The sequence below is a fragment of the Bacillus rossius genome, chromosome 7 (genome assembly GCF_032445375.1).
Source record: "Bacillus rossius redtenbacheri isolate Brsri chromosome 7, Brsri_v3, whole genome shotgun sequence".
Lineage (NCBI taxonomy): Eukaryota > Metazoa > Arthropoda > Insecta > Phasmatodea > Bacillidae > Bacillus > Bacillus rossius.
Window position 1 is genome coordinate 67463428 of NC_086335.1, and position 26900 is coordinate 67490327.

The 26900-nt window shown below is 45.2% G+C and overlaps 1 protein-coding gene across 1 annotated transcript in view; it reads left to right on the plus strand.

Moving 5' to 3' along the window:
• The first annotated feature begins 1101 nt into the window (after nucleotides 1–1101).
• The window catches only part of LOC134534275 (G-protein coupled receptor moody-like), a 300721-nt gene continuing 274922 nt past the window's right edge, over nucleotides 1102–26900 (plus strand). Inside the window, exon 1 of the mRNA XM_063372587.1 lies at nucleotides 1102–1458. Within this exon, the coding sequence (XP_063228657.1) occupies nucleotides 1249–1458 (210 nt within the window). The 5' untranslated portion in view covers nucleotides 1102–1248. The remainder of the gene's footprint in view (nucleotides 1459–26900) is intronic.

Sequence of the window (26900 nt, forward strand, 5' to 3'; positions counted from 1 at the left end):
AAAAAAACACAAGATGCACGATCGGACGTTTGGCTCTCTCGTCTGTGAAAATAAGGAATTCCCGCTACGCACAGCACCCGATAGCGTCACCGCTGCCAACAATGGCACTGCAAAAGAACTTCCTCCTTCCACCTTTCCAATTCCTTATTTCATGCAAGGAAATTCGGACTAAGACGACTAAACGAAGGAGAGGATGACTGAAGATATTTTGAGTGACGGAAATGTGACACAAAGATGGCGGACACACGCGCGTGCGGCAACGTAAACCAACGTACAGTCACTTTCGTAAACATTTAAGGTGCATAAACGAACGTATTGGTGGGCCAAAAAAAAAAAACCCTTATTACAGTGAAACTACCCTGGAATATATTTGGTAAACTGAAATAGTCTGAGTGAAAAGTAATCTGAAGTTGCAAAATACCTTATATATATATATATATATATATATATATATATATATATATATATATATATAACTAGCATTGCAATAATTAAGTATAGTACTTGTCAGTAGGGACCGGAAAAATTCGCGAGTTCAATGACCTGCAGGATGAACACCATATTTCTACGTACACTCGGTCAATTAATTGCCACCCACTCATTGGCTGCTGTCTTGTGAGACGTCCCAACGAAGCAGCCTACGATTCGTATAAAGCTTCGGTCGGGCGTTTCGCATTGGCCCAGAGTCATCCAGGTGAGTTGTGAGCCAATAGCAGAGGCAGCACTGAGGTATAACGATTTGTATTTTAGCCTATCGCGCAATGAACTCGCGAATTTTTCCGGTTTCTACTTGTCAGTGTAGTTTTTTTTTTTTTTTAACTTTTTTACTGACATTAAAATATAATAATATTATATAAATATTTTTATACAGCTGAAGGTTTGTTTGTAGTAATTATATAATTGTGCCTCTGTATTCGCATCTCTGCCGGTACATCGCGATGCAGGACTAGCTATGGTGTCGATTGGAAGCACGTCGGGCCGTCAACGAGGCCGGAGAGCGAGTGGAGGGAGGGGATGGCAGGAGGGGACAGGAGTGGGGGAGGCTGCGCGCGCACACGAGCGGCGCCGCGCGCGACCCGCGGGCCTCAGTGCCGGCGGCAGCCCGGCCCAGTGCGCACGCGCGGCGCAGAGCGTGCCGGAGTTGCCAGCAGCAGCGCGACACAGACCCGCCACTCCGCGCCCGGACCGCGGCGCGAACACACGCACCAGGGAGGGACCCCGGGGGGCCGCGCGATGCGATGCTAGGCCATGGCTGAGCCGGCGGCGGCCAACGGCAGCGGCGAGGGGCTGCTGGGGGCGGCGGACTGCTACGGGGGCGGCGGCGAGGTGAGCCGCGAGCTGTTCGCCGGCTACTCGGCGGCTCTGCTGCACTTCGCGAGCGCCTGCTGCGTGGTGTTCGTGCTGGTGGGCGTTCCCGGCAACCTCATCACCATCGTGGCGCTGTGTCGCTGCAAGAAGGTGAGCCGCCCGCCCCGCCCGCCTTGTGGCCTCCAGGATGAACTCCATAGTTCCACGTACACTCGGTCAAATGCAACCCACTCATTGGCTGCTGTCTTGTGAGACGTCCCAACGTAGCAGCCTGTGATTCGTATAAAGCTTCGGTTGGGCGTTTCGTCATTGGCCCAGAGTCATCCAGGTGAGTTGTGAGCCAAATAGCAGAGGCAGCACTGAGGTATAACTATTTGTATTTTAGCCTATCGCGAAACGAATTCGCGAATTTTTTACGGTCTCTACTTATGGCTAGAGCCCGGAAAAATCCGCGGATTCATTCGACGATAGGCTAGAATTCAAAACACATTTACCCTTTGGATGATTCTGCTATTGGCGTACTGTTCATCTGGACGAATCTCAAACAATGAAAAAACCCTCAACCAAAGAAGGATCGAATCAAAGACAAACCAGCTGAGTCGACTCACAAGTCGCACAGCCAATGAACTTGCTTTATTTGCCCGAATGTACAGGGGAATGTGCAGTCTATCCTGAAGGTCATCGAAACCGCGAATTTTTCTGGCCCCTACTTACGGCCCGTCTACAATAGCAATGTCCTAAACCGTATCCGAAGTACACTCGTCGCTGATTGGTCCACGTGACCCTGTGACGTCATGCGTCATGTGGGCGAAGGTCCGAACCTACCTGGTCCGAAGACATTCGTCAATTTGAACTTTTTGTCCCAACCTGTGTACTTCGGACACAAAAAGAACAGAACACTCACGATATCTGAATTTCCAGTTCCCGTTTGAAAACGTGGTGTTAGTTTTTGTTATTGAAGGAAATGGAAGGTGATGTTAGTGACTTATAACTTTCATAAGTTCAATCTCAAACTACAAAGCATCTAAACAAAAACATTTGGTTTGGCATATTTACTGCGCTCTGGTGACAACTTTAGAAATCAAAATACATTCGGACATCGGACATCGCAATTGTGGACAGGGCAGTTTTCGGTGAGACAATGTGACGTCACTCACATTCGGATAAGGACACGGACCACGCACAGGTTCGGACTATTGTAGACGGGCTCTTACAGCTCTGAGTCGTCGATTGGCCAACAATACCGCCCAATCAACACCTCGGCAACGTCACACGACTGTCAGAAAACTGCTTATACAGCAGTTATTAAATGCAGAGTAATTTTAATTTTAATTTTAAAACAACAATTCGTATACTTTAATTTTTTTAAACTATAAAGCAACCACCTAAGCTCCTTCTATCACCTCAGACAGGAGCCTACTGCAGTTAGTAATTCTTCTTTGAGTAGGCCTATTTACGCGGCCCCATTTTTTTTTGTGAGATGGTGCTGCTATTTCTATGATTTTTGCCCTAAAAATGGGGTCGGTGGATGCTTTGTAACCAAAAAGCCAATTTCGTTACAATTGTAAGGCTGTATTGTTAGCTAAACGACGATATATATAGCTATGTGTATGTGTTGTTTGTGTTGTCTAATATAATCGTATTATCATGCACATATATATTTATGCATAAAAAATGGTATAGGAAAAACTACAAGTCTGAAACAATAACTTACTGTGGTAGAATACCAAACCTCAAGAACGCCAGTTTTAGCAAGTGAAGAGTCAGAATTTAAGACCGTAGAAAAGTTAGATCTTTCTCCTGGTACACCCTACATGGGATGGCATCTTGAAGAGGAGCTAAGAGTCAAAGTCTGCTCTTAAACTACGTGAGTCGCAACCTTATAATTTAAAATTGTAAACCTTTAGAAAAACAATTTGTACCTGGGATTAACATTGAAAAGGAATATTTAACTTGAAAATAAAATAAATTGTCACTTTCATTTGAAATTTTTATTTCCATTTCACTGAGTGAAGGTTAAACAGTTTTAAACACGATGCATATGATAAAAAAAGTATATCGTGCTCTTTTGTGCACTTGACGTCTGCGTCTTTTTTAATTTGGCAGTTCCGAAAACGCAAGGAAGTTGGAGGTTGAACGATACTTGGCGTTGCGTGATCGCGCCTTGAGTAGTTCGTTAACCAGGCCTGAGAGCGGGCGAACTACACATCCATCGAGGTGAGCTGTGTTCTCTCTGGGCTGGGCGGGACCATGTGAGAACTGTGGTGGACGCTGTCCTGAGCTGTCACGGTGGCTCGCCCCTTACCCTAAGCAGCATCAACATCGACAACCACAACACAACCACAACAACCACAAAAACAACAACCACAAAAACAACAACCACAAAACAACAAACACAACAACCACAAAAACAACAACCACAAAACAACAAACACAACAACCACAAAAACAACAACCATAACAACCACAAAAACAACCACCACAAAAACAACCACCATAATAACAACCACAACATCAACAACCCGTCTCACTGTGCCACCGGCAGACCTGATACTCGGGTCTTCCGCGCTACAGCAACCACGTCTAAATCAGCTAGATGTAAACAACGACACGTGGGTTTGTTTACAGACGGCACTCCAACAAAATAACATGATTATCGTGAAATTATTTTAATACGGAATAGTAATTTGACCCAGAACATATTTACAAGTACGTTGATCACGCGGTACGAAACACTGGACTGTACTGAAGGTCAGACACACCCCCCGATATTAAGTACAGCCAGGAATAAATGGTTGCAAATTGTTACCAATTTCGTTGTAAAAAAATTACGGTTAGTTGTTATAGTTTTAAATTTTACGAATGTTAAACGATTTTACAAGGTACTTATATCATGCGCAAAATACATACAATTACTCAAATGTAGAATTTTTCCTATTTTATGTATCAAAACCTGTCTTATTAGATCTACTAACAATTTATTGGCAGTGGAAAAATCGTTTTGGTATTAATATAGATTTTAATTTTAATATCTGTCGCTGTATTATTAAAATTATATAATCAATAATATGCATATAATGTTGTAAGCCAAATCTGCTTATGAATTTTCGTACAGTATTTTATATATTCACGATTGCTATAAACAAAGCTGTTAAATAGTTTATTAAACTAAAAATAATCATTTACTTTCTACTTTATGATCATACTAAAATGTACTCTAAAAACTAAATAAATAAATAAATATGAACAGTATAAAACTTTTTATATCTTCTAAATAAATGACTAACTTAAGTTGCACAATTAAAAATCACATCAACATGGAAAAAAATGCTTAAAATTGATGGGAATTGCGATTTTTAATAGATTGAAAGAAACTCCCTGGTAGGTAGGAACATTAAAAATACCACCATAAAGTAAGTAGACTATAGATAATGAAAATATGTTTGCAGCATATAAATAAAGAATTCAAGTTAAACTTCATTATAAAAAATATTTCTGCTCTCCAGATAGAAAAAAAAAGGGTTTAAGGGTAGTTTTCAGTTTTACTTCACATATTAACATGGGAAATAATATTGCACTCGCAGCCTCTCTGATTTCCTAGCTTCATGTGGTCCACCTCGTCATTGGCCAGCGCAGGTTCCTGACCGCGAGTCTTGGCCGTGTCCTGTCGTATCCTGTGGTATCCTGCCGTGTCCTGCCGTGTCCTGCCGTATATCCTGCCGTGTCCTACTATATCGTACGATATTCTTTTTCCTAGGCTAAATGTGACCACAAATGACCGAATAAAATGCTTTACTACATTGTTTGAAATTACTAGGGACCGGAAAAATTTCGCGGGTTCAATGACCTGCAGGATGAACTCCATAGTTCTACGTAAACTCGGTCAAATGTCACCCACTCATTGGCTGCTGTCGTGTGAGACGTCCCAGCGTAGCAGCCTGTGATTAGATAAAGCTTTGGTCGGGTGTTTCCCATTGGCCCAGAGTCATCCAGGTGAGTTGTGAGCCAATAGCAGAGGCAGCACTGAGGTATAACTATTTGTATTTTAGTCTATCGCGAAATGAATTCGCGAATTTTTCCGGTCTCTAGAAATTACAGTAAATTTACGGCATTTTTCAAACAAGAATCAACCTCAAATAACAGAAGAGTTCTTCGTAATTTAAAATGACTGAATCTTCTTGTAAACTACGCCGTATTTTGATTTTCAAGTTGTATGTTTCGTTCTAAACAAAGATAAACTAACACGTGAACAAAGAAGAGTGTTCTTAAACTTTTTTAAAAGGTTTTTTAATGTACCAAGGATATTATTTTTTGGATTCATTTCTTAAAAAAAAAGTGGAATCAGTGTCCGTAAATTTGCGAAGATCCCTGGATGACTTGCAATCAGCGTCGGTTGTGAATTGAAGGTGAAATATTTTTGACAGTGTAGTCACGTGAAAACGTTTCACGAACGCAGGGAGGGAGTCGTGTGGGCTGTCCGATGTGCCCGTTGTGAATTTTAGGGACCGGAAAAATTCGCGGTTTCGATGGCCTTCAGGATAGACTGCACATTCTCCTGTACACTCGGGCAAATAACGCAAGTTCATTGGTTGTTGATCAGCTGGTTTGTCTGTGATTCGATCCTTCATTGCTTGAGGATTTATAATTGGTTGAGATTCGTCAAGATGAACAGTAAGCCAATAGAAAAAAATATATAAGAGGTATATGTGTTTGAATTCTAGCCTATCACCGAATGAACCCGCGAATTTTGCAGGTCTGTATGAATAGTTCGCCGCGGACAGACGGAGGCGATCTGTTTCACGAGCGACCGAACAACCGCCGGCGACTGCGCCTCCAGACGGCAATCTCACGCGTCGATGAGCAGCTTCGACCTCGCTCACGTCCGCGCGTCACGTCAGGGGGCAGCTGTCACCCCTGCGAGCGTGAAGCGGGGGGAGTTCCCAGGGACTCCGCCCCCTCGGCTCGGCCCCGTTTGTCCGGGTCCCCGTCGCCTTGTACCGAGATCCGCGGTCGAGCACAGCACCCGTGTCCGTAAAACAAAACAAAGGATTCTCCTGAGGATGTTCTTGAAATTCGCGTGGGAACATACAATGTCAATATTTCTGGTGGGAATGAAACAGTATAGGTCCCTACTATCAGTAGGCATTAAAAAAAAAACAACTTAATATACTTTTAATTCTTTTTGTAGCAAGAAAAAATCTTGAAAGTAATAAAACTAGTTCAAAATTTTCATACTTACGTGAATATATGCTTAAATACGGAAAATGTCATGCGTCTGGTATGTAAATTCAGCCGAGGTGATCTGGCAACAATGTATTAGGACGATTTTTCAGGAGGCTGTTTGTAAAAGATTATTTTGTGAATCATTTGCTAAGATACAGTTTGTAATACTAAAATGAAGATAGTGTAACTTTCATATTATATGAAATGTGTTTTCCGAGATAGTACTGAGTATTTATTACGAAAAATTACGCCAAATTTTACAATTTAAATGATAATTAATTCAAGCATAATTTTTTAAACCTAAGCAAAGATAGTAATATAATATGAAATAATTTAACTTTGATTTGTTGTATCATGCTCATTATGTGCGCAGTTAAAACTGGAAAGCTATTTGAGGAACGGATCACAAATAACTTTATTTTAGCCACTGGGACAACTCAAAGCATAAATGACCGGATGAACACTGTTTTGTAGTGATAGGTTCAGTTGTTTTTATGTCAGTGTACAGATTTACAAATATCTATAATCTTGTATGGATGTTTCTGTTTCATTTACAAAAAAAAATACAGGCAGTTAAAAAAACCTTAAACCAACATTTCCCACTGAAAAAAAAATCAAAGAACTAAGGCATTCGTAGGGGAAGCACAAAGTCCAAAGAGAGAGAGAGAGAGTGTGTGTGTGTGAGAGAGAGAGAGTGTGTGTGTGTGAGAGAGAGAGAGAGAGAAAACGTGGCTGATCTCTAAGGGCGGTATTCCAAGACGTTCGGGTAAGGTAGCGAACAAGCACTGCCTTGTTGGGACTCAACCGTAACCTGACTCGCGAGCCGTATTCCAGAACGTGTCCAAACCGAATCCCCAGTAAGGAAACAGAACGGCACAGTTTTTATAAACGGTGCCCTGCGCGAGGCTAGAAACTGGTCTCAGCGCATTCTAGCGGACGTTTCGCAACCATCGATACAATTGTTACGGAAAAAAATAATAGAGTTAACAGCACCTTCGTACAAAAAATAGAACGGCCTTTCAAAATAGTGTCAAGTTCTTTTAAAGTTGCGATTATTTCTTGTTGTGACCATTAAAGTGTGGAAAATGTATTCCAGGATAGTTTCGCTATCATAATGTTTCATTTAGCACACCAACTCGCTTGGTACGTCCCCTGATGTTCACGAAAGTGACTATATACGAGTTAATGGCCGCCAGTCGCGGGTCCGCCATTAGGACGAAAATCAACGAAAAAGTGAGCTCTGCGCATGCGCGGGATTCGGGCAACAGATCGGAACTATGGAGTTCATCCTGCAGGTCATCGAACCCGCGAATTTTTCCGGTCCCTAGCTATAAACGAGGGACTGACCGTGTCCTGTCGTGCACTAGGTATACGGCTAGGGCACAGGTGTAGCATATTCAACACCTAAGCCCTTAATTTCAGTGTGTTGGGACACCGGGCCCGGGAAGCGACTAGCCGGCACGTGTCGCAGCCGTGGTCCCTGAGCCGCCAGACAGGCGCTATCTTAACACCTGTCATTGGGACGACCACGCCCGAGACATCTTCCTCGCCCGTGGCGCTAGCGGCGGTGGTCCCAGCCCGAGTGACGTCAGCCAGACGTCAAGTAAACAGAACCTCCAGTTCTTCTAGTGAGCCGCAACGTGTACAAAAAAAAACACAAAAAAAATAAATAAATAAATAAAATCAAAATGTTTTTATTTATCAAGTCATATTTTAAGGCTGCTTAGGAAAAAAAACACGTAAATGTAAAAAAATAAGCGGTCATTAGCAGAGTCTACTGATAAAAACAAGAACACCTAAGTTAGTTAAATTAATTAATGCATAGAGACCTGCAAAATTCGCGGTTTCGATGGCCTTCAGGATGGACTGCACATACTCCTGTACACTCGGGCAAATAACGCAAGTTCATTGGCTGCCGACTTGTAAGTCGCCTCAGCTGGTTTGTCTGTGATTCGATCCTTCTTTGGTTTGAGGTTTTATAACTGGTTGAGATAAGTCCAGATGAACAGTAAGCCAATAGCAAAATTATCTAAGAGGTATATGCGTTTGAATTCTAGCCTATCACCGAATGAATCCGCGAATTTTGCAGGTCTCTATTAATGCAGTTTCATAAACGTGTTAAAATATATATTTTTTTCATACTTATGTTAAAGATTTATACAATTTTGGTTCCCCTTGTCTTTATCTTCGTACGTATGTTTCAACCACGAACATCCTTCATCGTAGCCAACACCGTCGTTCCCGTAGCACACGGACTCGACGCGCGCAGCCACCAGGCGCACACGGACAGCCAGGTGCGCTTGTCCGGGCGCAGTCCGTGCCGCCGCCGGACACCGCCTCCGGGGGCGGCGTGGGCGGCGCTGGCCCCGCTCCCGGCCCCTCCGTAAATATTTGCGGTGGCGGCGAGCCAGGCGGGTCGCTTCCCCCCCACCCCCCTGCCCCTACTGGCGGGGAACTGAGCCGCTTACACACGGACAACAACCCAGCTCATTCCGCTACCGTCCGTCGAGGGCCTGGTGTCCGGACACGTGGACCTACAAGTCCCAGTCCCAGTCCCAGTCCCGTCCGGACCGCCTGCAACAACACCGGTTCCCTTGCTCACCTGCTACTGAGGGTCCCGGCCCGTTGCTAAGAACTCGTGCAGCGTGTTCTAGATATTTATTCATTCTTGTAGCTAAAGAAAAAAAAAATTGGTTGTCTGTAAAGTCGGTTTACGGACGATAATTTAACGTGACAACGTCATAACAAAACATTGATGAAATGATTGCATACTTTTATGAATAAAATTGAATTAATTTTTTATTGAATTATCACTATTTTGTATGGATAAAAAGGAGGAGTGAAATGAAATCTACAAATTTAATTGATAAATTTACTTTTATTTGCACTCATTAATTCAAATATGTTTATTACTTTAACGAAGAGATTATTTTAACTATAACTTTTATACATGTTTGCTATTTTGCTATGTTTGCTATTTTTCTTCTTCCAATCTGTGTTATTGTGTTATGGATAGGACGATGATAGGAAAAGTGGGAAACGAATGGGAGTGTTTCAAGTTTAATGTGCCTCGAAAAAGTCAAATCGAAGGTTGTTCCAATCGAGTGGAAGAGAGATAGATGCGGTGCAACCGTACAATGAGCGCAACGGGACACAGTGTAACGGGACAATGTGCGTGGGGGACACTTTTTCGTGCGTGCAGCCGGCGTTCATCGATTTATGAGACGTCACGTCAAAAAATTATCCTGTTATTGAACAGTTATAATTATTTAAGTTAGACTTTCACGAAACCATGGCCTAATATTGTTCAAAATATTATATATGAACGTCTTTATTTTACATTTTTATAAATACAACAAGAAAGAACGAAGTATATACAGTTTGTTTATTTAACGAATTCTAATTTTCTGCGAGACAGACACATTAAAATTAAGATTTTTTTTCTTGTTGGACACACACCATTGCTGGTCATACTACATGTCTTAATAAATCTCAAAAATTGATATAAAAAAAGGATGAACATGCAAACATAGAGAAAACAAGCCGAAATCAGCTGTGGCGTGTGTACACACATGCGGTGTGTAGAGCTTCAGAAAAAAAAAACCACGCTATTTGGAAACTGCCCGAATTATCAGATCGGTGTCTGTTTAGGAAAAATCACTTAAAAATACGATATGGGTGCCTGTAAAGTTCTGTTTCTCTGTTTAGTTTTCAAACAGTGGCCCGCGCGGTGCATGCCGGGGGCAAACACCCGGCGATAAGCCCTGCGCGAACAGCAAACAAGTCGCTGCACGCGGGCCCACAGCTAGATGGACCTTTATCTCGTGTTTACCGCCGCTCCGATACCGTCTGAAGGCCCGTGTCCCCAGAGGGCGCCCCTGTCTCTCTACCGCCAGAGGGGCATCTTCCAGCGGGCAGCCTTCCTTTCACAGGCGAGAGAGCCGAAACCCGAAGTTACCCGAAGTTCATGTTTTTTTTCCCCCGTATCTTTAATGTAGCTATCCTGACCAAATCAACCGTCCACAATGTTTTAAAGTATTCATAATGTAGCCAACCTAACCTAATTGACCATTAGTATCCTTTTATCAACACCGCCATGTTTATTTACAATGAACAAAAAAAACCGAAGATGCACGATCGGGCGTTTGTCTCTCTCGTCTGTGAAAAGAAGGCTGCCCTCTTCCAGCCATATGGTATACACATCTCGACACGTATCCCGTGGCAAGGACAAAGAGTTTTTGATGTGTAGTACAGGCAACGGCACCGTGGATGTCGAGAGAGAGAGAGAGAGAGAGAGAGAGAGAGAGAGAGAGAGGAGAGAGAGAGAAGAGAGAGAGAACTTAAATATTCAAGAGTACTAAAAACTTGGTTTTATTCTGTCACTGCATGTTATATGCCGAGTTTACAATACTTGAAAAGACAGAAATACCAAATAAATGACATTTTTTTTGTCTATTCCTTTGCATTTCTACTTACACAAATTTTCATAAAACCTCAAAGAATGTTCTATTAAATTCAGACACTTGCATGTTTTTTTTAAAAATAATAATAACAGTTTAATTTTGGAACGAAAAGAATAAGGCTTAGTTTTATTTTTAGACACTTAACCCAAGTTCGCAAGTATCTTAAGACTAGGCCCCCTACATATGTCGTTAATTTATTAGTTATTCATAAGCAATATCTACGGGGTCCGGACATCAGTGGTTTATGGTTGCATTTCGAAACTTTTTTAATGCCTGAGTTTACCCTAAGTGTAGAACGTAATTACAAGTGTATTGCTAATATAATTCACTTAAACACTACCAGTTATGGCAACTGTAACTTTTACAGTCTTTAGATTTTTTTTAATTAGTGGAGATTTAAAAATTGTATACTAAGTATTGGGGAAGATTTATTATATTATCAATTATGTTATACAGTTATATGTCTCTCGATGACCCTGTACGGCATTTGGTAGGAATAATTTCATGGAATTTGGCGGGTGGCGCGAACCAGACTTCACAAAAACAAAAGGAAACTTTATGGTGTTATCTGTTTTACGAACGTAAACAAGATGGGCAGTGTTTTAATAAAAATTCCTTGTTGAAAATCAGGTCAAAAGAAGAGGTTTAGTATTTTTTTCCAAGTCTTTTCCGGTTTTATCGTAGCCATTTCATTATAAAGTTTAAAATTCCGGTCTGCTAATCAAATGATTCAAATGTCGACGCAGCTGCCTGGTAGCGAATTCTACCGGCGGGTGAGGAACTACGTGTGATTCGCGTCCAGAAATGTAGTTGAAAACACAATTAGCGTGTAGGATTTATCACGCTCGGCATTATTTTGGCAGGCGTGGCTGAATTATTATACATATCGATACATCTGTCTTCCGATACTTCGTTTGAGCGACATAGATGTAAATAAAAATCGGTTTGATAATATTGATAAACCTTGTCATCAAAAAATCGAAACTTTCATCTTTTGATTTGCTTAGTATAAGATTAATTTTTTGATATATATATGTAAAATAGCATTCTTTATATGAATATCTTAGCTTTTGTGATGATATTACCTAACTAAAGCCTAATTATTTTTTTTACTACCAAACAAGCACAAAATAATAATAGTAAAGAGAAAGTGAAAATATGACTAATACAAAGATTTTCTTAAATATGCCTTTAAGACTGGGAGCCAATATCAATATCGATGCTTATAATTAATTGAGAATTTATACTGCAAGGGTAAGAAATGACGCGAGATTACCTATTTGTTTCTAAATCGTGGCCGAGTAATAAAATGTGGAATATATTATTTTAATACAGTTCGATATAATAGGTACAAACTATCGATACCAAATGGTCGATAACTCTACCTGAAATAAAAGTATTTGTGATATATCGATATATCGTTGTCATCGCCAGTCTAAAGCCGCGGGCGCCGGTCGAAGCCTGCGTGCCGGATCTGCCCCGAGGCCACTGTCTGTCTCCCCGTCATCCCCTCTGCTTCTGCTTCCTGTACTTGCAGCTCCTGTTGTTGTCCGTCACGATGTGCCGTCCATGGAGTCAGCAGCCGTCACGAGACGACACGCCGTCGCCGCTAGCTCGAGTCACTTTATTACTGCGAGCCCACAACGGACCACGCCCAGTGGCGGACACAATGATTTATATTTTTCGGGAGGGGATTTAAAAAAGCATTATCATTTTTGTATTAAAAAAATTACATCAACATGGAGGTTTGGATTAGCCACACTATCATTCCTACGTGGTTTGTAATTCCAGTCCAGGGGTGGTAACAGCCACCTTTCATCATCCAAGATAACATACTGCCTTTAATGAGTTATATATTTTTCATAACTTCGGCGGGAAGGGGATATGTCCTCCTAACCACCCCCCCCCCACCCCCTTAAGTTCGCCAATCTCCACGTCTGATGATGGTCGATTAGTATGAATTAGAATATACGTCGCGAAACACAGTCCTTTGAATAAATACAATATTTTAAAACTGATTGCAAACACCGGTTGCAGTCAGCATTAGCTGAACGGGGTCGCTTCACTGAGCAGTGCTGGCTGCACGGCGTCGCTTCACTGAGCAGTGCTGGCTGCACGGGGTCGCTTCACTGAGCAGTGCTGGCTGCACGGGGTCGCTTCACTGAGCAGTGCTGGCTGCACGGGGTCGCTTCACTGAGCAGTGCTGGCTGCACGGGGTCGCTTCACTGAGCAGTGCTGGCTGCACGGGGTCGCTTCACTGAGCAGTGCTGGCTGCACGGGGTCGCTTCACTGAGCAGTGCTGGCTGCACGGGGTCGCTTCACTGAGCAGTGCTGGCTGCACGGGGTCGCTTCACTGAGCAGTGCCGGCTGCAGGGGGTCGCTTCACTGAGCAGTGCTGGCTGCACGGGGTCGCTTCACTGAGCAGTGCTGGCTGCACGGGGTCGCTTCACTGAGCAGTGCTGGCTGCACGGGGTCGCTTCACTGAGCAGTGCTGGCTGCACGGGGTCGCTTCACTGAGCAGTGCTGGCTGCACGGGGTCGCTTCACTGAGCAGTGCCGGCTGCAGGGGGTCGCTTCACTGAGCAGTGCCGGCTGCAGGGGGTTGCTTCACTGAGCAGTGCTGGCTGCACGGGGTCGCTTCACTGAGCAGTGCTGGCTGCACGGGGTCGCTTCACTGAGCAGTGCCGGCTGCAGGGGGTCGCTTCACTGAGCAGTGCCGGCTGCAGGGGGTTGCTTCACTGAGCAGTGCTGGCTGCAGGGGGTCGCTTCACTGAGCAGTGCTGGCTGCACGGGGTCGCTTCACTGAGCAGTGCTGGCTGCACGGGGTCGCTTCACTGAGCAGTGCTGGCTGCACGGGGTCGCTTCACTGAGCAGTGCCGGCTGCAGGGGGTCGCTTCACTGAGCAGTGCTGGCTGCACGGGGTCGCTTCACTGAGCAGTGCTGGCTGCACGGGGTCGCTTCACTGAGCAGTGCTGGCTGCACGGGGTCGCTTCACTGAGCAGTGCTGGCTGCACGGGGTCGCTTCACTGAGCAGTGCTGGCTGCACGGGGTCGCTTCACTGAGCAGTGCTGGCTGCACGGGGTCGCTTCACTGAGCAGTGCTGGCTGCACGGGGTCGCTTCACTGAGCAGTGCTGGCTGCACGGGGTCGCTTCACTGAGCAGTGCTGGCTGCACGGGGTCGCTTCACTGAGCAGTGCTGGCTGCACGGGGTTGCTTCACTGAGCAGTGCTGGCTGCACGGGGTCGCTTCACTGAGCAGTGCTGGCTGCACGGGGTCGCTTCACTGAGCAGTGCTGGCTGCACGGGGTCGCTTCACTGAGCAGTGCTGGCTGCACGGGGTCGCTTCACTGAGCAGTGCTGGCTGCACGGGGTCGCTTCACTGAGCAGTGCCGGCTGCAGGGGGTCGCTTCACTGAGCAGTGCTGGCTGCACGGGGTCGCTTCACTGAGCAGTGCTGGCTGCACGGGGTCGCTTCACTGAGCAGTGCCGGCTGCAGGGGGTCGCTTCACTGAGCAGTGCTGGCTGCACGGGGTCGCTTCACTGAGCAGTGCTGGCTGCACGGGGTCGCTTCACTGAGCAGTGCTGGCTGCACGGGGTCGCTTCACTGAGCAGTGCTGGCTGCACGGGGTCGCTTCACTGAGCAGTGCCGGCTGCAGGGGGTCGCTTCACTGAGCAGTGCTGGCTGCACGGGGTCGCTTCACTGAGCAGTGCCGGCTGCAGGGGGTTGCTTCACTGAGCAGTGCCGGCTGCAGGGGGTCGCTTCACTGAGCAGTGCTGGCTGCACGGGGTCGCTTCACTGAGCAGTGCTGGCTGCACGGGGTCGCTTCACTGAGCAGTGCTGGCTGCACGGGGTCGCTTCACTGAGCAGTGCCGGCTGCAGGGGGTCGCTTCACTGAGCAGTGCCGGCTGCAGGGGGTCGCTTCACTGAGCAGTGCCGGCTGCAGGGGGTTGCTTCACTGAGCAGTGCTGGCTGCACGGGGTCGCTTCACTGAGCAGTGCTGGCTGCACGGGGTCGCTTCACTGAGCAGTGCTGGCTGCACGGGGTCGCTTCACTGAGCAGTGCCGGCTGCAGGGGGTCGCTTCACTGAGCAGTGCCGGCTGCAGGGGGTTGCTTCACTGAGCAGTGCTGGCTGCACGGGGTCGCTTCACTGAGCAGTGCTGGCTGCACGGGGTCGCTTCACTGAGCAGTGCTGGCTGCACGGGGTCGCTTCACTGAGCAGTGCCGGCTGCAGGGGGTCGCTTCACTGAGCAGTGCCGGCTGCAGGGGGTCGCTTCACTGAGCAGTGCCGGCTGCAGGGGGTTGCTTCACTGAGCAGTGCTGGCTGCACGGGGTCGCTTCACTGAGCAGTGCTGGCTGCACGGGGTCGCTTCACTGAGCAGTGCCGGCTGCACGGGGTCGCTTCACTGAGCAGTGCCGGCTGCAGGGGGTCGCTTCACTGAGCAGTGCCGGCTGCAGGGGGTCGCTTCACTGAGCAGTGCCGGCTGCAGGGGGTTGCTTCACTGAGCAGTGCTGGCTGCAGGGGGTCGCTTCACTGAGCAGTGCCGGCTGCAGGGGGTCGCTTCACTGAGCAGTGCCGGCTGCAGGGGGTCGCTTCACTGAGCAGTGCCGGCTGCAGGGGGTTGCTTCACTGAGCAGTGCTGGCTGCACGGGGTCGCTTCACTGAGCAGTGCTGGCTGCACGGGGTCGCTTCACTGAGCAGTGCTGGCTGCACGGGGTCGCTTCACTGAGCAGTGCTGGCTGCACGGGGTCGCTTCACTGAGCAGTGCCGGCTGCAGGGGGTCGCTTCACTGAGCAGTGCCGGCTGCAGGGGGTCGCTTCACTGAGCAGTGCCGGCTGCAGGGGGTTGCTTCACTGAGCAGTGCTGGCTGCAGGGGGTCGCTTCACTGAGCAGTGCCGGCTGCAGGGGGTCGCTTCACTGAGCAGTGCCGGCTGCAGGGGGTCGCTTCACTGAGCAGTGCCGGCTGCAGGGGGTTGCTTCACTGAGCAGTGCTGGCTGCACGGGGTCGCTTCACTGAGCAGTGCTGGCTGCACGGGGTCGCTTCACTGAGCAGTGCTGGCTGCAGGGGGTTGCTTCACTGAGCAGTGCTGGCTGCACGGGGTCGCTTCACTGAGCAGTGCCGGCTGCAGGGGGTCGCTTCACTGAGCAGTGCCGGCTGCAGGGGGTCGCTTCACTGAGCAGTGCCGGCTGCAGGGGGTTGCTTCACTGAGCAGTGCTGGCTGCACGGGGTCGCTTCACTGAGCAGTGCTGGCTGCACGGGGTCGCTTCACTGAGCAGTGCTGGCTGCACGGGGTCGCTTCACTGAGCAGTGCCGGCTGCAGGGGGTCGCTTCACTGAGCAGTGCCGGCTGCAGGGGGTCGCTTCACTGAGCAGTGCCGGCTGCAGGGGGTCGCTTCACTGAGCAGTGCCGGCTGCAGGGGGTCGCTTCACTGAGCAGTGCCGGCTGCAGGGAGTCGCTTCACTGAGCAGTGCCGGCTGCACGGGGTCGCTTCACTGAGCAGTGCCGGCTGCAGGGGGTCGCTTCACTGAGCAGTGCCGGCTGCAGGGGGTTGCTTCACTGAGCAGTGCCGGCTGCAGGGGGTTGCTTCACTGAGCAGTGCCGGCTGCAGGGGGTCGCTTCACTGAGCAGTGCCGGCTGCACGGGGTTGCTTCACTGAGCAGTGCTGGCTGCACGGGGTCGCTTCACTGAGCAGTGCCGGCTGCAGGGGGTTGCTTCACTGAGCAGTGCTGGCTGCACGGGGTCGCTTCACTGAGCAGTGCCGGCTGCAGGGGGTTGCTTCACTGAGCAGTGCTGGCTGCAGGGGGTCGCTTCACTGAGCAGTGCCGGCTGCACGGGGTTGCTTCACTGAGCAGTGCTGGCTGCACGGGGTCGCTTCACTGAGCAGTGCCGGCTGCAGGGGGTTGCTTCACTGAGCAGTGCTGGCTGCACGGGGTCGCTTCACTGAGCAGTGCTGGCTGCACGGGGTCGCTTCACTGAGCAGTGCCGGCTGCAGGGGGTTGCTTCACTGAGCAGTGCTGGCTGCACGGGGTCGCTTCACTGAGCAGTGCCGGCTGCAGGGGGTTGCTTCACTGAGCAGTGCTGGCTGCACGGGGTCGCTTCACTGAGCAGTGCCGGCTGCAGGGGGTTGCTTCACTGAGCAGTGCCGGCTGCACGGGGTCGCTTCACTGAGCAGTGCCGGCTGCACGGGGTCGCTTCACTGAGCAGTGCCGGCTGCAGGGGGTTGCTTCACTGAGCAGTGCCGGCTGCAGGGGGTCGCTTCACTGAGCAGTGCCGGCTGCACGGGGTCGCTTCACTGAGCAGTGCCGGCTGCAGGGGGTCGCTTCACTGAGCAGTGCCGGCTGCAGGGGGTTGCTTCACTGAGCAGTGCCGGCTGCACGGGGTCGCTTCACTGAGCAGTGCCGGCTGCAGGGGGTTGCTTCACTGAGCAGTGCTGGCTGCACGGGGTCGCTTCACTGAGCAGTGCTGGCTGCACGGGGTCGCTTCACTGAGCAGTGCTGGCTGCACGGGGTCGCTTCACTGAGCAGTGCTGGCTGCACGGGGTCGCTTCACTGAGCAGTGCTGGCTGCACGGGGTCGCTTCACTGAGCAGTGCTGGCTGCACGGGGTCGCTTCACTGAGCAGTGCCGGCTGCAGGGGGTTGCTTCACTGAGCAGTGCTGGCTGCACGGGGTCGCTTCACTGAGCAGTGCTGGCTGCACGGGGTCGCTTCACTGAGCAGTGCCGGCTGCACGGGGTCGCTTCACTGAGCAGTGCTGGCTGCACGGGGTCGCTTCACTGAGCAGTGCCGGCTGCAGGGGGTTGCTTCACTGAGCAGTGACTGCGGGCGTGACCGAGGTTCGACCCCCGAGTCCTCCAGAAGGCGAGCCGGGGCGGAACACAGCGACCACGAGGTAGCGCTCTGCTGATGCCATCTCTTCGGCGGGCCCCGCAGTTCGGTAATTAGCTCCGGTATCTGCGGAGGAGGCGGCTATCTGTGGATCTGAGTAGGAGTGGGGGTAGCTCAACCACACCAGGGCATGATTACAAAAGTCTCTCTGGCTCTCACGAGAGTAACTCGTGCAGTTCCCGTGTTAGATGCTGCTCAAGTACTGTGTGGACCAATAAACATACACAAAAATTTTGCGCTGCACTGAGAAAACTGATGGGTAGAGAAAGAATAGGTAAGTTACCAAAATACAGTACCAGCAACATACGTATACAGAACATTCTGAACCATAGTTATAACAGTGTCACGTTGTGTGGTACCAGCAAGCAATCATGTAACTGGACCTTCACTTATTAAAATATTAACCTTTAATTTACGAAGATCGTTGGTTACAAATTATCCAGGGATCTTCATAAATTATAGGCTCTCTTCGTAGATCTAAGGGTGCTGTGTTTTTACTTACTTTGAACATAAATCCACAAAAATAATAATGGCGTGCTAACAAAACTTTCAATGACTTGTTAAATATTTAACCTTGTTTACAATGAACACAGAACTCTCAAGTCGGAATCTGGTGTATTTTCTACGAAGATGGAGTTATCTGATATTACGAACCTTTATTTTATTTGAGGTAAATCCTTCTTTGAAAAGTCCGTAAACTTACTGTAATATATAACAGTGTTTGTTTGGTGTGGGTGCCAACATTTGATTACTATACTTATTCTTCAGTCTACGAGTCTAGTCAGTTTCTATCTGCAAAGATTGCCTGTGTTTGGGAACGTTCATACAAACGTTTTTTTGACAAAAAAATGTGTAGCTATCTAATCCAACATTCTGCTAACGGTACCAAACTGCAATTCATTTTGTAACTTGAAAAATGTCACCTGTTCCACCAGATCTCGTCTTGCACATATATATATAAATGCTATCTACTCGGCAAACATGAATGGACCAATGACATCTCCCGTCCGCTACCAAAGAGACGTAGTCTTGCAATCATGTGATGATAAAAATAAAAAACACCTGAAGACGGGAACAGATGCCACTTCCCGAAACGTCGCATTTTTTTATCATAGGATAACCGTCTGCTCTCCACGTTATGTTGTCAATAACACATGTTCATCTTCATCGTTGTGCTCGTACATCAGCTGATTTCGACTTTTTTGACGTGACGTCTAATAATCGATGAACGCCGACTGCACGCACGAAATGTCCCGTTACGCACATTGTCCCGTTACGCTGTAGGCGAGTGCAGAAATAATAGGTTATGTTACAATTGACTAAAATAACTATGGTGATTCATATATTTGATGATATATATTTGATTACAGTTTATTTATATGAAAACTTGTTCTTAATTATATTTAAACTTTATAGCTAAACGCCAATTTTTAAAATTAATTACAAGTCATCTACACGTGAACTGTTTCGTCGACTGTTTATAAAGTGAAGTGAAAATTAATGTGGTTTTCATTGCTTATTACAACAACAATTTCGGCAATAAAGGTTAATTATTCTTGCATTTTAAAAATCTGATTACTAGTATAATTTCAAGTATTTATTCTTTTATTATTAAAATAAAAATGATTCCATTTTATTCATAAAAGTATGCAATCATTTCATCAATGTTTTGTTATGACGTTGTCACGTTAAAATATCGTCCGTAAACCGACTTTACAGACAACCAATTTTTTAAATGTAGTCAATTGTCATAAACAGTAAACTACTTGAAATGTTGCAATACTTTTTTCTCAGAATGATCATATATATTGAGAGTAACTAAAAACAAAACATTTTATTTTTTAATGTTTGAATTTTTTTATTTATTGTTTTGAATTAAACTCATTTTTCCCCCGTGACGAACAGCCCGAGACACTCGGACTGCAGAGTCTCTGCTCGAGTGCAGTCACGTGACCCCGCCAGGGCTCTCGACCGGGTGATGTGTCCGAGCCAAGGGCCTAACTCGGGGTCTGCTAACTGCTATTGACCGCCCCAGCCCCGCCAGACGCCACCTCTTCATTGCCAACTCGCTCCCTCGCCTTTCTGTTTGCCTGGAAGACTTACCAGTCGCTTCCCCCCGTCCGGCAACTACGGCCGGCTGAAAAGGCAAAGCGATCACCGTTCATTAAAAGCTACTGGTTTATGATGTCATCTAAGAACCGCCGCACTTCCCTTCACAAGTTTCCGTTTTTACCATCCGTTTTTTTTTTAATACGAATTTTTCTGGACATTTATAAAGGCTAAAACTGATGGTTAAGGGCATGCAGATTTCGCGAAAAGATTTCGAGACTAGATGAAAGTTAAAACACTTTTAGCACCGTCTGTGTTTCGTGATTGGGCGGGTTTCTCCCAGGTACATATCGATTGTAACAACACCAATCGCAGTAATTCAGTGCGGAAGTAAACGCGTCCTGAGTGGCCCGGTCAGACAAGGCAACGACTTCTCTCGCAGACGACCGCCAATCACAAGGAAGGAATCTCAGGTGCGGGTGTACCTTGTTGCAGTCTAATAAGTGTTCAGATCTTTTCGCGAAAATGCCTGCCCCTACTGATGGTGTTTTCACAGACGTTTCCAAGTTTGAAAAATTCTAAATGTAGTAGTAGGTAATAAGATCTTTAAATGATTCGTGAAATAGGGAATTTTTATTTTAATGCACTTCTTTGGACACACGCATTGCAGTTTTGCACTGTTTGTTTTGCGGGAAACAAAAATCAAGAATGCAAAAATTAGAAAAAAGTCTGTTTGTGACTGATGACGGAAACAGACGCCAGTTCCCGAAACGTCGCAACCGTCGTCGCTGTGTATCAAAACCCCAGTGAATTTTTCGAAGGATAATATTTTTTTACCTAGTCACAGATAATTTCGTGAATCCAGTTATAATATGTGCTTTGTCAACGAAATTATATTTCTGATGCTAAGGATAAGAAAATCGTTATGAATTCATAACGGTATACTCCAAAGTATAATCGGTTTCGTTCTCTTCTCCTTTAAGGCTATATTGTACGATAACATTTAGCTTCGTTCCATTTTCCTATAATGGCACATGACTTCACTGAAACACCATAACCACGACCATATTTCAAGAGACTGACTAGCCGTTCAAAAATTTGGTTTGGACATGTTTTAAATTTCATTTAATTCAATTTTTTATATCTTAACTTTCATGTTTTAGTGCTTTTAAGCCAATGGAATGCGTCCTAAAAAAATATCTCAGTATTATTATGAACTATTTCGAGATGCCACATTTAGAAAATAAAATAAAATGGAAAACCAAAATATCTAAATGTAATAAAATTAAAAGGTTTTCAATGGCCGTAATTTTTTTAAATATAGTTTTATTTCGTAAAAGAACTAAAAAGAATCAATTCATGAGGGAAAACGAATATTTATTAATTATAACATTTCAACAGAAACAGACCAAGAACTAGAATTATGTGTGTAAAAAAAGATTTGTATTTAATCCAAACTTCGAAGTGCGTACTCCCGTGTCAATGAATTTTATTCACTGAATTGAATTCAATAAATATTAAATGGCGTGAAATGGCTTTAACAAACTGTTGATGTTGGAATACTTTTCTAAGGGCATTTCCTTGGATATTGAACTTGGCTGGAACTGGCGTTCTTACGGAAGTTTTTATGCACGAAAAGTCTGATAAAAACCCCCATGAAAATAGCAGAGGGACATAAAGCACACTTATATCATTATTACTGCGCCATTAAACCACAGGTGCGCCTCTTAAAGTCCCGCAGAGGCGAGCCGACAACAGATATACTGCACGCCAGTTCACTGCTTGAACTTAGAGGCGACACTGCATCTGGGACTCCGCCTAAAGTCACCCTTAGCATCCCCGCTGAACCACAGCAGCTAGACGCTAACCTCCAGTAGGCAGTTCCCTGAAAATTGTTTGCATAAATACATTTTTTTTTGCAGGTGACTTTATTTGAAAGTTGTTTATAACTTAAATAAAGCTATTAAATGGATTTGAGAACCATAAAATTCATTTATATTACAATCCTAGCATAAATTAAGTGCTTGAAATTGTGTGTTCTGCAATTTTGAATAAACAATTTGTATGAAGCTTTTGCCGTAAAATACTTTCTTTTAAGTATATTATTAAAAAAAATCCTTCAAAACTCTGACTTCTATGCTTTTTGGGAAGCCAAATTATTATTGATTTATGACTGCTAACAGAAAATTAAAAGAGTTTTACAACAGCATCCACATGTAAACGTTTAATTAAAAATTTGTATGTCCACGATTACATGCACGATCACATTTGCCGTTTAAGGTTTATCAAAACCAACAAATAACACATAGCTATATAACGAAGAAATAATTTATAAACAATTAACCAAAGTTATACAATGACATTATTAAAAAATCATTCAAAAATTTGGAATTAGTAAAGTATAATAATCTAGGATACTAACCCCCATGGAGCCCGGGCGGACTGCTGCAGTGGTTTTCGGCTGCCTTTCGCGAGAACAAGGAACAATACGAAGAAGATGAAGTTGAAGAGGCATAGGAGAGAAAACGAGGTGAATTGGCTGCTATACAAATGCCAATTTTATTCATACTTTTTACAACATACAAGGAAAGTGTATGCGTTCAAAGAATGAACGTTTATTAATAATAAAATAATTTTAAACATTATTTATCAATCTGAAGATAATAGTTTATTTTAAGATATATAATTGTGTTACGAGATATGAAAGTAATTAATTCAAGTAAGTAATACAGGATACGTACTGCACAAAATTGTGAATGCATCCAAATTAAATAAGCCCCAGAAAACTAGATTTTGAGGTAAAAAGGCCTACAAATAAACGAATTGAACAAGATCAAACAGGAAGATCATTACTTCCGTTATACCATATATTGGGCCCGGATCTAGGTGGTTGGAATAAACAGAAAATCTTTATGAATGAATATTTAAATGTTCGTTCGTTCCAAATATTAAATTTCAGAAAGTTCTTCGCCGATTGTTTTGAAATGTTTACACAACGTTGCATTTGAATACGCGCGTGTTTTTATATGCCTATGTCACATCTGTGAAAGGTAAAAAAATAAATGATAAGTATGTAGATAGGTAAAAACATTATTTTTTTAATATTTACATTGTTCTTGACTGAGAGAGATATGTAGAGAAATATAGAAGATATAAATAGAGATATAGAGAGGTATATATGTCGATAGAGATATAGATTGAGGCATTGCAACGCATGCCGGGCATTAACTATTATATATATACACACATACACACACACATGCCGGAAGTTATAATGACTGAGTCAGTCACGAACCACGTGTTGTTCCGAAGGTCGAATTCAGGTTCGCTCATCCAAACTTATCCAACTACAGGAGCAAATTAGAGTTTTTTCTGTGAGCAGAGAGTTTGTATTTTCGTCGAGTAGCAACCCTTCGGGCTCATGGCTGAAGGATTGATGGGAGAATGGAGAGACACTCGGCACTGGAGGAGGAAGACAAGGAAATGGGAAACAATAGAAACTAAAAAAAAAGTTAAAAGAAAAAAAATATATTCAGGCCTATAAATCTTCACGCGACATTAAGCGGCCATTTAGAAAACAGCGAAGTCGGCGAGGGAGGCAGGCGCATGCAGTTTCGTTCGGATCCAGCCGAGGAACGAGCGAGAACCGGAGAAAGTTTCGTCGCGTCCGACCTCTGATGTTCCCTCCTCTCTTCTCCCGATGTTTCACTCGAGTCCTTGGCTCGTGAGAACCGAACCTCTGCAACAGAAGCGCAGATAACGACGAAGCGATTGCTAACGTCACCACTGACTGCAACTCTTTAATCTTAAAGGGGCAATTTCCTAATTTGTTTACTAACGTACTTTTGTGATTTGCACGAGATTTAACCTAAATGCATATCATAACAATGATTGATAGTTTGTGAATAGTTTTCATTAATTCAACAAGTGAATATTTTAATGATTTTTTTAGAAATCTTAAAAATTTAAAATGTTTTGTGTTCTTGTACCCACTTATATTTAAAACATAACATAAATCAACAGCCCGAAATCAGAATTTTACAGTTTTGAATCAACAGGTTTTTGTACGAGCCTTTGACGTATTCTCAAGGTAAGGACATCATTCATAAGTCTCTAAAAGCTTTGTTATCCGAAAATCCTGGAAACATTAATTTTTCAGAGATTTTGTGAAAACCTATATATATTTTTAGTAACATGGGCGACATCTTAAAACTAAACAGTTTTCTATGGATTAACTTACATAATTGTAATGAAAAAAAAAATACTTGCGGTCAAGAAACTGTTTATTGTTTAAAGTTACACTATGAATACTATGAATACTATGAATAAATAATAAATTCATATTTTTTATCACGTGCAACTTTTTGTATTTATTGGTTTTCCTACAAAATAATACATTAAAAATTGGTAAAAAATAATAATAATACATTCATGTGTGTCTGACCGGATCCAAAATGATTTCTGGCCATCGAAAAAAAGAAAAGAAACAAGTTGGCCATCACTGCACTACCGTGATGTCCAGCGGAACTGCTGGTTGTGCCGCCGCCAGGGCAAGGACTGGACGCGAGGCGAGGTACGTCACTTCCCTCCTGCCGCCGGTGCTGCCATCGTGCGGCCGACGAGGGAACTACAGCGCCCTCGCCTCCTCCTTAACCGCGGCTGTGTCTATCTGTGCGGGGCGGGATGATAAGTGCGACACCCGCTGGGGCTTCCAGCTCTTCAGCGGTAACCGTAACACTATATGGAGGAGAAATGAAGATAAAGGGTGCAATGCAAGTCCCTCGAATGCTTTCAACAATCTCTACCAGATGTTTCATAACTGAAGATTATTCTGAAAACACGCGTTCTACCCATTCCCACTCTTCTAAAAAACACGGTTTAGAAACGAGATGCGGGAACTACTCACCCGCCCTCAGCGCATTCTTAAAAGATTTTTCCTTAAACAGACACCGCTCTGGTGTCTCGAGCAGTTTATAAATGGCGTCGTTTCTTCCGAAGCTCTGCACACAGGGTGTGTGTCCGGGCAGGCCTTACCGCCTCTCTCAGTCGCATTAGCACCGAGATCTCCACGTGCCTGACTGGCTCATCAGAGACTCAGACGGGTGTTAGTAGTTTATTATGGTCGGTTCAGTCTCAGTCGCTTAGCAACGAGATCTCCACGTGCCTGACTGGCTCATCAGAGACTCAGACGGGTGTTAGTAGTTTATTATGGTCGGTTCAGTCTCAGTCGCATTAGCACCGAGATCTCCACGTGCCTGACTGGCTCATCAGAGACTCAGACGGATGTTAGTAGTTTATTATGGTCGGTTCGGTTCATTTTCACAGCAAGTATATAGGTATCATTCGAATACTGATCAAGTCCACAGCAAAAAGAAAAAAAATTGTCCCCACGCGTGTTTTACCTTTGTTAAGAACGAAAAACACAACTCGGAAGGCGAAAAACACAGCCAGCGTAGTTTCCAATATGATTCAGTTACTTAGAAATTACAAAGAACTATTAGTTCATTTAATATGTATTCTTCGTTAAAAAGTACGTAAAATGTTTTACTGTGATTTCTAACAGAGCACCAAGTGAATATATTTTGACAATTTTTTTGGCAGAACCAAAATGAAATGGGAATTATCCAGTTGAAAATTTTAAAAATAGTCATATAAAAAAGTCATTACGAAAAAAAGACAAAAAAAATATATCAGTACTGCCTTGCGAGACCGGGACCTACGTGTGGTTTGACGAGGAGGGGGTAAAATAAGTGGAGGGTTGTACGGTCGTGGCAGAGCGGTCCCCGGCCTGGCTCAGCGAGCGGGAACACGGGAGATGCGGTAAGCCCCAGGGCGGTGGGAGGGGGGGGGGAGCTATTGTCGAGCTGAGCGCCGTCGGGCGCCGCCCCTCGAGGTTCCCACGGAGGACGGCTCTAATCCCGCGTCCACACGGGCCTCCCACGGGCCTCCCACGGGCCCAGTGGTCCCTGCACTCTTCACAACTCCACTCGTTCCCTCAGCTCCCCCCTCCCCTTCTCCCAACAGCTCGCTAATTGTTAACCGGCGTGTAGCAAATTGCAGAGCGGCGAGGGGTCGCGGTCTCAGGGGCAGGGCTGCCAACCGCGTTCCTCCCGGCCCGCCAACATTACAAACTCTCCGATGTACTACCGCCAGTCTCCTGCAGAACATTCATATTTTCAAAATATAACTTCTGTTGGTATTATTTTTAAATAAAAGAGATGGGTTTTTATCGTCTTATTTTTGCACAACTTACCTTAAAATAATTTTCGTAATGGCATGCCATTAAATCAACACGACTTAACCAAAACGAACAACGACTCAGAAGTCTATCTAGTATAAAATCACACACACACACATTAAATGACACGGATGAATGAGCTTAGCGTGTAGTCGATATCGAGGTCGTTGGAGTAGATGAAGTCTCATGAGATGAGTCTGGGGCATTATTGGGGGGGGGGGGGGGGAGTTTCCATGCTTGGAACGTCCGCCACATTTCCCCACCACCTCTTCACCCCCGAAAGAAATTAACACAGTTTATCTAAACATTTTAATTCCCAGTTAAAAGCGATAAAAGGTGATCACACTTTGAAGAAACACTAATTTTTTTCTGCACTCATTGATAACCAACTAAAAAGCGATTTAAATATTTCGCATCCAGAAATTTAGTTTTTTGAAACACATGTGGCTCATTACCGAAGCTATATATTTATACATCAAAAAAATTGCTCACAATTTTTTTTTTTTCGTTTTAGGTGTGAAAACTTTGATATTTTAAGGAAAGAGTCATCTTTCTTTGTTTTACCATGATTTATTATTAGATGGTTTGTAGTGAACCTCGGGATTGGAAACCCTCTCAACGCACAAAGTAGCATCTCTGGTGATGTGATCACGTCTGGTACATGGTTCCAATCAGCAGGGCACTCGGCAACCACACCTGGCGAACCTCGGGCGATTCTCGACCTCGCGTGAGACCCGA